The 13,992-nt window shown below is 48.4% G+C and overlaps 1 protein-coding gene across 1 annotated transcript; it reads left to right on the top strand.

Moving 5' to 3' along the window:
- Positions 1–4,942: 4,942 nt before the first annotated feature.
- LOC310911020 (extracellular tyrosine-protein kinase PKDCC-like) lies at positions 4,943–13,454 on the top strand (the record flags this gene model as incomplete). Its single annotated transcript, XM_083864190.1, has 7 exons — positions 4,943–5,488; positions 5,664–5,786; positions 7,907–8,178; positions 9,262–9,341; positions 9,436–9,540; positions 11,090–11,266; positions 12,635–13,454. The coding sequence occupies 7 exons, from the start codon at positions 4,943–4,945 to the stop codon at positions 12,736–12,738; spliced, it is 1,407 nt and encodes a 468-aa protein (XP_083720316.1). The 3' UTR covers positions 12,739–13,454.
- Positions 13,455–13,992: the final 538 nt, after the last annotated feature.

Genomic DNA, 13,992 nt, shown 5'->3' with positions numbered 1-13,992 from the left:
CAGAGCTTTCCCTGACTTTGCTCCTGTTGTGCACCATCTCATTCAGTGCAGCAGTGGGATAGCAGGCCCAGAAGGTTGATGCTGCTTTTGATAATGCAATCAATACTTCACAGTGTAGTAATATGACTTGCACCTGGGATCCCAATACCTGCATTGCAAGGGAAGTTTTAGTCCATCCATCAGTAGACCAGCTCTTCAAGATCTTGTGCTGGAAATCTGATTATATCCTCCTAGACATTAATGAAATCTCATTGGGAAGACTGAGGACTCCTCAGGACAAGTGTTCCGAGGAGCTGATGCAACAGGGAGCAGGATGTTCCATGCCAGTCAGGCTGGATGTGCTGGTGGCATAACAAATGGCTGAATCCTGAGAATATGTCAAAGGCAGGGCAGTATCTCAGTGCTGTGGGGACTGGGGGGGAAGCTGTGACAGGAATGGCATATGCTGTGAACAGCACGCAGACAGCTTGACAGACACTGGTAAATTGTGCTGTGGAAATGTGAGATGCCACCACACCAGGGCTCTGCTCAGTGCAACCAATGAATAAGTTGAGATTCATTAGTTACACAAACAGCTAACTGCCTTCTGCCACCTCTGCAATTAGGTCAGGCACCTCCAAGGAGGGTTCAAGGAGGGGTGTTAGCATGTTAAAATCCTGCAGTGAGTTCTGTCAGCCCTCACGTGCTCAAGACCAGAGCTTCCCAACTGCTTTGTGCTTACCCTCCACAAAGGATACTCCTCCTGCTCTGTCTGCAAGCCCAAATGCCATCCAGCTCTTCAGGGACTGCTGGCCCAGGCCTTTCTCTTTGTCCTACATCCAAGAGTGTCTCCTGTCAGGCTGATTGCCTCCCAGCAGATGGCAAGCACTCATTGCTGATGCACCCAGCACCCGCAGGGCTCCTCAGCCTTCAGAGCTCCTCTCTTAAGTCAGGCTGCCCTCGTACCACTGGAGGAGATGGTGGCTTGTGGAGCCACACAAATGCCCTGGAGGGTTCTTATGGTTTCATCCTGCACCTCCAGCCAGGAGGTGATCCCTCATCTGGCAACAAAACAAAAACAAAACAAAGAATGAAGCAGGTTCAGGAAAGTTGCTTCCTAGTACCCTATATGCCACGTGGGTGCTGTCATCAGCTTTGCCAAACCCTGTTGAGAAAACTCTGACCAGAAATGCTTAGGGGGACACAGCTGTACCTGCCAGGGGCTGTAAAAACACCTGGGAGCTGCAGCTGTCTTGGACACCACGGAAAAGGACAGTTTTTCTTCCTATTGGGGAAGAGAAACACATTTTAGTTCTAGGGCAATCATCATTGCACCAAGCCCTTGGCTAGGGTTCCTGGCTGGTAAGGCAAAAAAAGCAGAGCAAGGTCTGTCTGCCTAGTTCACTTGCTTGTAGGAAGGTATCATACCTGCATCTAACTTTCTTCTTATGCTTTTCCTGGCTCTTGGGCAATACAAAGAGAAAACTGGAAATGGCTGGTGGGGTGATTTTTTCCTGGTGCCACCCAGGCATGGCCACACACAGGCCAGTGTTGCATGCCTGGAGATTGGATGCAAAAAGGCTTCTCAGTTGACATGGAAGTGCAGAGCCAGGCTGCTCAGGACTTTAACCCTGCCCCAGATGTGCACACTTGCAGCTTTCACCCTGCCCCAGATGTGTACACTTGCAGCTGGACAGGAGCTGTCTGGAGACAGCCAGAAGTTCAGCTGGCAGGAGTCAAAGTAACTGCTGCCCTCAAAGGCAAGGGCACCAGTGATGACATGTATTCCCAAGAGTCTTTATTAGAGCTAAGTCTTCCTCCTGTTCTGAAGTGGCTGCTGCAGGTTTCTTTGATCCCTCTCCCAGACCTATAAACTCCTTGCCTCCCTCTTCTGGATTGATGCCCAGGACTTTCATGTATGTGCTCAGAGGGAAAACTTTCCCCCCAGGATTTCTCCCCAGGTTTTTTATGCTAACCCAAGAGCTTGATCTTATCCTTTCTAGATCAGTGTCATAGACAAGAAATAGGGAAATGCTGCTGCCTAGGTCTCTTGGGATAGAAGAGAACCAGCTAAGGAAATTGCACCCAGAGGTGTCTGTCTTTCAGAAGGCAAACAGTTCCAGTGCTGGCATGGGAAAATGGGATGCTTTCTCACCCGTTAGTCTGGAGCACAGGAGACTCCCAGTTTTTCATCTACACTTCATGTACGGACTTATACTTTCTCATTTTGAGAAAGGAGCCCAGCTAGCATTAGTGCCAAGACAATTTTTCATGAGAGGAATCTCATTCCAGCCCTTGCAGGGAGCCTGAAGAAGCTAAGAAGCATAGGATTCAATCACATTCACTGAAATTATAGCACAGCCTGAAATTTTCTGAACAGTGGACAGCCTTCTGCTCCATCTGTAGCCTATAAAGGAATGAATGTAGATAAGAAAGTGTAAGATACTGGTACTAGTGCAAGCACACAGGTTAACCATATGTGGATTTGCATTTGGGGGTGTTGTATGATGAGACCTGCAATAGGAGGCCTTCCCTGGATTTAAGCAGCCTCTGCTGCTGAGACCAACAATACAATCACAAAGCAAATATCTGTAGCATGTACCAATCTGCTCCACACAGTGCTCACATGATGTCAAAGGCAATAAAGTCAGGCAGAACCCTCCAAGGAACTAAAAGACACTCAAATGACCACATACTCCACTGCTATATCCTTGCTGCAGCACTTTGCTGTGTTTCCCATTTCAGGTGTCAGCTGTGTCAAGCAAGGCCACCTCTTGTGCCATAGTCTGCAAAAAGCCTTGCACAGCAGAGCCATGATCTGGGCAGGAATCCTTATGTGCTACTGTAAAGCAAGTAAATTATCATTGTGATTTGATAGAGTCTTCTCTAATAGGTCTTGATACTATTACAGTGCTGAGGACAGGCTGAAATTAGATAATAGTACACACAGCTGGTATCTATTCCCTTGGAAACACAGGTAAAAATGCATTTAATACCTCTCCAGTGACTATGAATATTTATTAATATGACACAGATGTATACTTGATTTGAAAATAAGAATAGTAATTAAAGAGCTATTAAGGTTAAAAAGCAACAAAGGAAATTCAGCTACTGAAAGAGCTGTTCTGGGATTAGCTTCTAGCCTATCTGTGCATGGGTAAGCACTAGAGGCCTGAGATTTTCCACTTGATTATTTTACATGACATGTAGGCAGACAGTTTGTTTTGCCTTCCCTCCTCAAACTCTGGCATCTAGAAATGACTTTAACTTCAGAGTTCAATTCTCCTGCTCTCTTACCCAAAAACTGTGTTCTGCTGAGGCACTTTACTCTCTGTCTCATTGGCTGCTCTAGTGAAACTGAACCAACAAGAAGTGAAAGGGAAACTTTCTGCAGGCTTTAGGGAAGGAAGCTGTTTAAAAGTGATTACTTATATACATTATTGTTATTAAAATGGCCTTGGGGATCACCAGTCAGGATAGCTAACTTGCTGTAATCTCTGAAAATCTCCATCCCACTGGCTGTATCATTAAAGTTGAATTTCTTAGGGATGTTTCACAAAGGTTCCTTTGCAGGGGTGACTTGTGACCGTGACCTGAGCAGTGCACACAGAGTGTGTTAGGAGTGAGTCAGGAGAGAGGTATTGGCACTGCTGTGCATGGAGGAGGGAGATGGAGCAGATGTGTCCAAGGGCAGCACAGCACTGCGGGACTGAGAGCCACTGCTTGAGCCAGGGCACGCCCTGTGCAATCTCACCCACTGTGTTCCAGTGGGTGACCTGCCAGGAGCTGCAGGCTCTCAGCAGGAACAGGGCAGCAGCATCCTCCAACCCCAACAGCTGTACCATGCATCACCTGCTCCCTTTCTGGGGAGGGTCTAGTGGCCAGTTATGCCACTATGCTGAAAACGTTAGGGCAGAAATGAAGCAGACTAGGTGGAGAGGCGGACCATTATTTTAATTTCTAACCCAGTAGCATAAACATAAATAAAAAAGCGAATCCACCCACTTGGCTGGTGTTTCAGGCTGCTCAGCGAGGAGAGTTAACGACATATTGCCTAAATTAGAAGCAGACAAACTGCATGTGCCTTTGCCCTAAGCCAATTTGACTGACTTTGTGCGCAGCAGAGCCCGGTGCAGACACATGTCCAGAAGCAGTGACAGAGCCGGGGCGGGCACCTGTCCTGCTTCTCGCACTCGCCTCTCGCACAGGAAACGCTTTCCTGTCCCGCGCAGGTACCCGTGTGTCACAGGGCAGCCCTGAGCTGTGTCACCACGCCGCCACTCCAGCTGATCTCCTCACAAACAAACGATAAATGTGTTTTCTGCCTGCATTGGCTGGTTTTGCTGGAGGACGGGTTTGGTTTGATTTTTTTCCCCCCTGGAAAAAGAATCCAATTCCGTGCTTAGGCAGCGTATTGCTGATTCAACCTAATAGGGTTTATCCTTCTAATTAGAGAAACTGCCGGTGTTTGCTCTTCGTAGAAACGTAACCTGAGAGTTTTAAGCGGCAGGGAAATGTGATATCCTAGTTCTCCCTGATTTTAACCCATCGTACATCCCTCGGTTGTAATCTGCCGTACCCTCTAGCAGGCAGACAAAATTCACGCCCGTGAAATCCGCGTGTTCTGCTATGAACAGCCGCCGCTGGAGGGTGGGTGGGTGGGTGTCTGCGGGGATGTGCCGCTGGCACCCAGCAGCTCCGGTTCGCACCCCGGGCCACCTCCTCCAGAGCCACAAGGGCTGCTCCGCCGCCGCCTCCCCTCCCTGGGCGGTCCGTGCCGCCGCTGCCCCGAGCGCCCGCGGGGCCGGGCCGGGCCGGGCCGGCGGGGTGGGGGCGCCGGGAGCCCGACACGCCCCCTCGGCGGCGCTCGGCTTCCCCGGCGCGGGCGGCAGAGCCGGGCAGAGCGGCGGGAGCGGGGCAGAGCCGGGCAGAGCGGGAGCCGGGCGGCGCAGCCCCGCTCTCCATGGCAGCGGCGGGGCGGGCGCGGCGCGGGGCTCGGCTGAGCGCGGCCGCGCTGCTGGCGCTGCCGGCCCTGGCGCTGCTGGCGCTGCTGGCGCTGCCGTCCGGCGGTGGCGGTGGCAGTGGGCGCGGTGGTGGCGGTGGCAGTGGACGCGGTGGTGGCGGTGAGGCGCTGCCGGACTCCTCGCCTCCGCTCCTGCTGCCGCCGGGCTTGCGGGAGGAGCTGCGGCAGAGGCGGCGCGACCTGCGGCGGCTGGAGGCGGTGGCGGGCGGCGGGGAGGCGGCGGCCACGGCAGGGCTGGGCTGCGGCGACCTGCACCGGGCCACGGCCGTCAGCGTGCTGGGCTGGGGCTTCACCAAGGTGGTGGCGCGGGCGGCGCTGGCGGGCGGAGGCTCCGTGGCGCTCAAGTCGGTGCACGGGGCGGGCCGGGAGGTGCGGCGGTGCGTGCAGCGGTACGGGGCTCCCGCCGGCTGCCGCCGCCTGGCCGCGTACAAGCTGCTCAAGGAGGTGACGCTGCTGCAGCGCCTGCAGCACCCCGGCATCGTCAAGGTACGGTGGGAGCGCCGGGGCGGGGGGCGGCGGGCGGCGCTGCCGCGGCGGGGCGGGGGAATTGTTGCCGGGGCTGAGCCGGTCCGGCCGTGGTGCCCACGCCGTCCCCGGGCGGCCGAGATCTGCTGGCTTTGGGCAGAGACATCGCCCCAACCAGGCTCCCACTCTCGCGCAGCTGCACGGCCAATGCTATGACAACAGCGGAGATGCTGAGCTACGGGTCACAGCCATGCTGGAGCTGGGGTCCCCGCTGGAGATGATTCAGCTCCTGCAGACCCCCTGGGAGGAAAGATTTAAAGTAAGAAAACAAAGCGAGGGAGTTTTATCAGTCGCTTTTAGACCTCAAACTGGGCAAACCGGTGAAGAGCCGGTGGTGACCGCTGGGGCAAACGGGCTTCTCCTGCCGACACTCTGTGTGATCCTGCAAATTGTCTGTAAATCGTTTCCTTTTCATTCTTTTAAAATCACATTAACACAGCCCTAGCTTGGTGTGTCTCACGGTTAGTTTCTCCACAGAGCGACGTTAAAAGAACTTCATCTGGGAGCAGATAAACATAAAATCATACTCGGTGCTGGGGCAGTGGTTAATACCTTCTGTTATACGAGAACGTTAGTTTTGCCTCTATATTGCCTATATAAATAGGCATATATGTATCCAGAAAGGCTTTGGTCAGGATGCCCCTCAGCACCCCGAGTCTGACTTGGGAAAGCCACCTCACCATGCTCCGAGTCTGTGGTTTGCTGTGTGTTACCTGTTCCAGGCAACAGGCTGAGCAAGCTGACCCTCCATGGGTTTGTGTGGTGGTTCTGATTTTGGCCCTTTAGGAATTACTGTAGTAAAATCACTACTAAACTGCTTTCCTTCTGCTGTGGGTGCTAGGATTGCAGCCTTTCTAGTGAGACCTGCTTATCTCCTAGGCATCCTGCATAGGGACCCATATGCTCCTCAGGAATATAAATGACTTGTGGCATGGCACTTGCTTTGGTTATAGCTTGTTTTACAGTTTGCCTCAAGGGCTCAGTTGGGGGTTCAGTATTACTTGTTTGGGTGCCAGGAGGAAAAAGAAAGTTGTCTTGTAAAAAAGCAAGGGTATCTTAGTGTCAGCAAGAAATGCTTTGGGCAAAATAAAAGCACAACCGAAGTCCTAAAATAAAATCCCTGTCTGCATGTGATCCTTAATGTTGAAGAGGAGCCTTGCCATCTGAGCCAGAGGGGGAGTGTGGCAACTGCTCACTCAGCTGTGGGACATGGAGCTGGGATTGTTATGATTGCTTCACTAAACAAGCTAAAATAGCATCAGAGCTTCCACAGTCATTTCTCTTGGCTTGGGGAGTTTTACTTTCTTCAATTCTGTACTGGCTTCTACATAGCTTTCCTAGCACCTCATCTTCTTAAACGTGCCAAAGTCTCCTCTAAGAAACCCATGATGCTGGATTAGCTGGGGGTAAAGTTTGCTATGGTGGCGTTAGAGATTTTAATCATCTCTTGACTGCAGAAGACACTAATTCAGAATTTACGCTGGCACTGTCTAGTCCTGCTTCCTAATTAGGGTGTCAAAACATGTGGGATTCCCCTGTGCTGAGCCACATCAGATACCAGGGATTGTTCGAGCTGTTCCAAGGGAAAAAACCCTCGTGCCTGCACAGATCTCTATCGGCAGGGTCGAGGGGTGACGTGGGCTGCCTGGCACACCCAGCTGAGGATGCACTTTGTCTGATGCCAGGGCTCCTGATACTGAATGAAAACTGCTGCAAAAAGCTACTTTAGCAAAGTGCTGGTGCGGTATAAATGCACTCCTCTAGATCTAGTTTGTTTAAAAATAATTTTCCAAGCTTTCTGCTGGGTCAGGTATTGTCTGGCCTTTCCCTGCTGCCAGAAGGTTGTCATAAAAGCTAAAAAGCTGGCAATAAATACATTGCAAGCCTTGACTAATTCTTCAGAGGCATGATTGTGTGCCCAAATTCATACTGCTGAGTGATGCAGCAAGGCATGAATCTGGTATTAATGACCATGGAGCCTCAGTCTCTATTGAGCAGCATGAGAGAAGGGAGGGGAATCTATTAATTTTATGCCAGACTGGGAAAAACCCTTCTGATTTCAGCTGGCAAATCAATATAGCTCCTGAAACATGAAGGCTGCTATTGTTTTCCTCACAGCTTTCTCCTCTAGTTCTTCTAACTGCAAATGTCTCTTTTTGTGTACACACATTTTTTAAAAATGTTGCTAAACTACTTACCAATCAAATCCTGTGGCAATGTTGATAATAAATTTTGTAGCATACATATAATTACCTTTTAAGTTCTATATGCTTTTTTCCCTTTTAATTTAATTGAATGCCCTCCCCTTTGTTCTACTTCCAATTTAATAGCTGTTTTTCATCTGTTTTTTCCCATGCATATTCATCTTCTCTTTCTCAGATTTGCCTGAGTCTTGTGAAACTGTTGTTTTACTTGGCACATTCCCCCCTGGGTTCAATAGTCCTCTTGGATTTCCAGCCAAGGCAGTTTGTTATGGTGGATGGAAACCTAAAAGTGACAGACATGGATGATGCCAGCACCGAGGAGCTGTCTTGCAAGGAAGATAATGACTGCACACTCGACTTCCCTACCAAAAGTTTCCCTCTCAAATGCTCTGTGGTTGGGAAGTGTGAAGGAATAAATGAGAAGAAGAATCTGTTCAATGCATATCGGTACGTCCAGCTACCTGGGGGAAGATCTGGGGTGGCTGAGCTCGTGGCCTGCCATGTCAGCCTCTAGCACCTTGCTCTTCTTCCATGTGGTGATTCCCTTCAGCTCTGCCAAAGGGTAGTTAAGGATCACTCTGAGGCAAGTTATTTTCCTTATAAGGCAGGAAAATAGTGTAGTTGTCTGGTGAGAATGAAGGCATCTTTCTTCTGCGGCTCCCTTCCCTCACCGCCCTCTAGAAACTTGTCCCAGAGCTTGCGCCTGTAAATTTGCTGTGTCCCAAACAAGCCCTGGTGCTTGACATCCATGGGCTGTGCTTGCTGAGAGCAGTGGCAGTGCAGGCTACCTGCAAAACCCCACCAGCTTTGAGTCCCCATTGCTGGCCAGTGCTTCCTTTCATCTCCAAACCTCCCTGTGGGCTCCTGTGGAAGAGCAATGGGCAGGTAACAGGCAAGGGGCTGAGGCTGCTGCAGCACTTTGTCTAGGCCATCAGCTGAAAATGCAGGGACTTTTGCTCACCACTGATGCTTGGAAGGTCACATCCTGGAAGCCTTGGCAGGTGGATATTTACACAGAAGGACTTAGTAAGAGAGCCTGGATTTCCAGGATTCAGTGCTAAAGGGCAAATCCCTGCATAGATTATTGCAGCCTTGCAGTTACACTTGTCTCTTGTGCACTTGTTCCCTAGAACAGGAATTTTGTGGAAGGGTTAGGAAATGAGTCATCCTGACTTTTTGTGGGCAATAAGAAGGTCAAACCTTTTCAGGGCAAGAGAAAGATGTATGAGTCTTCTTTTATACAGGTCCTTTTTTTTTGGTGGGAAATACATCGTTTAGTATAAAAAAATGGCCCAGGGGAATGAGGGCAAGCTTTATGGCATGAAGCTTTACAAGGCAGATTTCATGCAGCAAGGACCAGATCTTCAGCCCAACTCACAGGAACCATCTGAGGCACTTCTACATAACTTTATAACCAAAGCAGACTTGCTAGTTGCATATGGATAATCAAGTCACGGGAAAATGTAGACAACTTAATCACCAGGGAAATGAAGGCACGGTATTCTAATCAGCCTGTGGGATGTTTTGCAGGTATTTTTTCACCTATCTCTTGCCACACTCTGCACCACAAGCTTTGCGGCCCCTTTTGAGCGATATTCTGAATGCAACAGGTATCAGATAATATTCATAGACTTCTTCATTAGAACTCTCTAAATGGTATGTCATGGAATTGATTATCTTTGTCATCTTTTTCCTTAAATGTAGGTGATTTACGATATGGAATAAATGAAACCCTGAGAGCTTTTGAAAAGGTTTTACATCTGTACAAGTCTGGGCTCTATCTCCAGAAAAGACCTCTTCTTTTAAAAGGTAGTTGATTTTGAATGGTCTAAGTAAAGTAATTATGGGGGGAGGGCGCAATGCACTTGGTTGCTGGTCAAATTCTGGTCTCCCATACACTTGGGCAGTTTATAGTCACTAGAAAAAGCACCAAAAGTGTCTTTTTTTGAGCAGGCTTTTTTTTTTTTTTTTTTTTTTTTTTTTTTTTTTTTTTTTTTTTTTTTTTTTTTTTGTTGTTGTTGTTGTTGTTGTTGGTTTGTTTTTTTTTTTTCTGTGGGAGCTAGCATGATTGTATAGCTTTGCAAAGTAAAAGCAGTACAGATAATCTGCATTGGCATGTGTTTGCACTGCTTCTAAATACTCTTCTCATAATGAACATCAGGGATGTATTTGGGATAGCAAACTGAGTAGTTCCTGTCTTGGGATATACTTATCCTTATCCTTTGGACAAACAGGTCAGTTTTCTGGGCCGATATTCAAACTTCCCATTTCACTGTGTGGCTTCTGTCTGCTGAGCACAGGTTATTATGGGAACATAGAGTGGAGAGGTGACAGCACCGAGATGAGTGTGGGAGGGTACCTGGAGCCTTGGTGCCCTCTAAGTTCCTTTTCTCTGAAGATCATTCTGTTGGACCTGTGGATGGATAAATGTGACTTTATGAGGTGCCCTCCTCAGAAAAGGACCCATTCAGTGGTAGAGATGAGGCTGATCAAAAGGAAGTTTCAAAAATCCAGCGGTTACTCTCGCTTGCATTTTCCTGAGCATTCACATGAGGTGGTGGGTGATGGTGGCTTGCAGAAGGAAATCTCTTTACATGTGAAAGAACTATAATTTGCACTGTTATGAACAAAGATATCTGGTCATTTGCATGCAAGGACCAGCAGCTTCAACAGGAATTACTGGTATTTTCCAACACCACCTGTCTGTTGGCTTCGCACTGTGCCAAAATGATGATCATCCTAGAGGTGTGGGAAGGTGGGGAGAGACTCTTAGTAGTCAGTGAACAATAGCCTGAACAACACCTGCTCAGGCTTGTCAGATCTTTTGTCACGTCTCCTTGTCAGGAGCAGGATCTGGCCTCCCTTTCCCCCACTGGGGTTCCCCAGTTTCCTGTTTCTGGGGGTAGCATCATCATGGGTGGGTTAGTCTGTGCCCCATGTAGCTTGGTACTGGATCTGTGATGAGTTTCTGCTGTTGGGGCTGGGGTGCAGGAAAGGCTACTTTGAGGTTGCCTTCTGCAGGGAAAACATGGAGGGCCTGTGGCTTTGCACAGCAGCCTCCTCCTCTTACCCACCCCTGCAGTGGCACCCCTCTCCCTTCACCCTTGGGACCTCTGACCCCTCTCCTATGTCTGTGGGGGAATTCCTGTCCTATGCTCCACTGCAGAACCAGAAGGCAAGATTTGGGTTTCTTTCAACTTTGCAGCTCCACCCCAGTCCACCTTGGCTGGTCAGTTAAGTCTGTCACTGTTGCAATTCTTTTGAGTTTAAAACTTTCACGAGTTTTAAATGTGTAGCACAACTAGCCTCTGAAAGTGCACCTAGAGTGTTTCCCTAAACACCCTTTTTCTGTCCCCAGACTACATATCTCTAAAGGGCTTCAGAACAGTGGAAGGAGAGGACTACAAGTGCTGGCCCTCCTACAGCCACCTGGGCTGCCTGCTGTCCATCCACAGCCCCGAGGAGGCTGCTGCCATTTGTAACTCCCAGCTGCACTGTCAAAGCTTTATCATCACCCAGCACAGGACGTGGACAGGTGAGTTTGTGCACTGTGACAGGGTTCTGGCATGTGGTGCTGCTGCCTTCCTCTATAGTGCATTGAGTCCACAGGCACGTATAAAAATGCCTTCCTTATTCTCAAGCTCAGGTGGCTGTGGGCATCCAGAAATCCCCTGAGTGTTTGCAAGGAGAAAAAAGAGCAATTATGTTCTCCCTCTGCACCTTTTTTCCTCTACAAATTTTGCCCAGGACTGCCAGGTATTGTTAAACACTTACTCATTTCTTGCAGAGTAAGTGGCTTCACTTTGGTGTTAGGCTAAACAATCCCTGTGGTATGTATAGTTTGCAAAGCTGTGGGGATTTTAGAGATGAAAGAAGCTGTATAAAAGAAGGTGGTTACTATTGTTATAATTAAAAGAATCATAGCTTACAAGTTGTTATCCCCTTTATCAAAACTAAAGCCCCAAGCCAAGGGATTTCCAGAATGTCCCTGTAATTAGCTCTGATTATAGCCTCTTACAGTTAGCATGTTTTCAGAATTATTTTAAATTATCTCATTTAGCTGACACTTCAAGCGTGGGCTAAATTGTTTCTTGAAGTAAAACACTAAATGAGGTAAATGAGTGTTTTCACTCACAATGGTGCTGAAGAATCATGTTTTGTCAGCTCACATGGCATTTTTAAAAAAAACCCAAACTACCAAAAATGCAGCTTTTCTGTGGGCCTATGTGCAACTGGCATGTGGTAAACTAGTTACATAAGAGCACTTACACACATGCAACACAAATCTCTTTGAGCCACCAAGTTTCACACCAGCAGTGAATTGTGTGAGTTGTGCCTAACACAGCACATCTGGCTTCCTCACAGGGCAGCTGTTAGTGCTGTGTGTAGTGCCTGCCTGGAAGGAATCCTGCTTGAAACCACAGTGAGGATTCAGGAGAAGCATGTGGGACAGAGACCTTTTCTGCAGTGCCTTGCTAGGGGGCTGATGCCTGACATCCTGCACCATGCCTGAGGTCTTTAGTGTTTCCCTTCCTGATGTTTTCCTTCCTTCAGTTTCATGGCTCATCTTTGCAGCCAAAGATCAGAACAGATCCAGTGTGGCTGCAATGCCAAGTGCCTAACTTTGCCAGCTGGATTAATGAGAGCTGTGGGAACATGCTGGTCTTTCCTAGGGCTGCTTGATAAAGCAAAGCAAGACGTAAAAGTTTCTGGGGTTGGATGATGCATTCCTTGTGTACGCTCTGAGCATCTGGAATTTACTGGGAGTATAAAACACATCTATGGCAGGGCAGGGTGACCCTCCATTGAGTGAGCAGTGCGCTCCTTGCCTTTTGCAATAAATAGCATGGGTCAAGGTGAACCTCTCTCCTCTATTAAACTCGTGTTTTTATTTCCTTTCCAGGACGCCCACTCGCCTCATTTCAGAGTAGCTGGACTGATTTAATACCGGATACCAACGCTGTAGTCTATATTAAACGTTCGGCTTCCTCAGGGGAAAGACTTTAAGGACAATGAGATCACATAAAATGATCCTGAGAGGAACAAACCGCTGGGGAGAATTTCATCTGCTGGAAAGAATGACATATTTTATTTTGCTTTGGGATGGGATCTCCCTGCCAGCTCAGATAGGGTCAAATGCTGCTGTCTCCTTGATCAAAGCTCGAATTTCTCATTGCTGCTCAGCTAGATTCTTTTCTGTTCCCACACTGCTGTTCCACATAAATGGTCTCAGTTTTAGTCAGATGTTGCTAGACTGTGCAATACTTAGCTTTGCTGCTTTGGCCAGCTTGTCAGCCAAGAAATAGAAATAGCTGCAAGGGATCCAGCTTGGGTAGGCTTAGTTATTTCAGTCACCTCCAAAAACCTACAGATAATGCACTTTGGAGAAGGCAATGGCTCTTTCTGCAGCTACAAATGGAGTTTTCTTACTACTGCAAATGTAAAGGATTGGATGTCAGTGATGAGGCCAAGGTTGCAGGGTTGGGATCCATAACCAGAGGTTGATGATGGGGGTGGTCCTCCAAGGAGGGTCCTGATTCAGTTCCTTCCAGTGCAGGGGAGGGAAGTGGTGTATAGGTCAGCACTGGATCCAAATATCTGTGTTTGGATGTAGGATTCAGGGTTAATCCTATGTGATTTCTAATACCAGCTCCCATGTATCAACCTTGAAGGTTTTTCTCTGTTACTTTCCATGAAAGAGCAAGACATTCAAATTATTTATATGTAAGGTGTGACTTTGTATGATAAAGAATGACTTTGTATTCTAAGCATGCTGCCAAAAGTGGTGTTTTTTGGGTTTTTTTCTTTAATTGCCTAAGTCTTTACTGTAACCAAATGAAGAAATGCCAGTGTTTCTTACTTTCCACTCACCTGGCATCGTTACCCATTCCTGAGGCCAACCTATGAGTGCTCCAAGCAGTGTATGAGTGTTCCTGAGCCCCCTCAGACATTTGGGTCTTGAAGGACACTGTGGCTGTACTTGCAGGCTCCTGAGCATAGAGGAGACAGTGTGGTCCCTAGAGTCTCCTGCAACTGCCCTTTGCTAAAATTGTAGGTGTGGCCTCTGAAAAATAGTTGAGGTTAGTATAATTTCAGACTGTAAGAGATGACAGTGTACTGTGGCACTGCTGGGAGTCCCTGGAAGCAGTGGCCATCCAGTACCTCTTCTGTAGCACTGTGGGGAAAGCCTAAATCACCACTGAGCTCATGCCTCCTAGGGAAAGTCCCTGGCTTTGTACAGGAGAGCCACACTACAGCCTC

Source organism: Zosterops lateralis (assembly GCF_965231275.1).
Source record: "Zosterops lateralis genome assembly, chromosome: 6".
NCBI classification, from domain to species: domain Eukaryota; kingdom Metazoa; phylum Chordata; class Aves; order Passeriformes; family Zosteropidae; genus Zosterops; species Zosterops lateralis.
The sequence above is the reverse complement of the archived record's forward strand: the minus strand, read 5'-3'. Positions and strand labels throughout refer to the sequence as shown.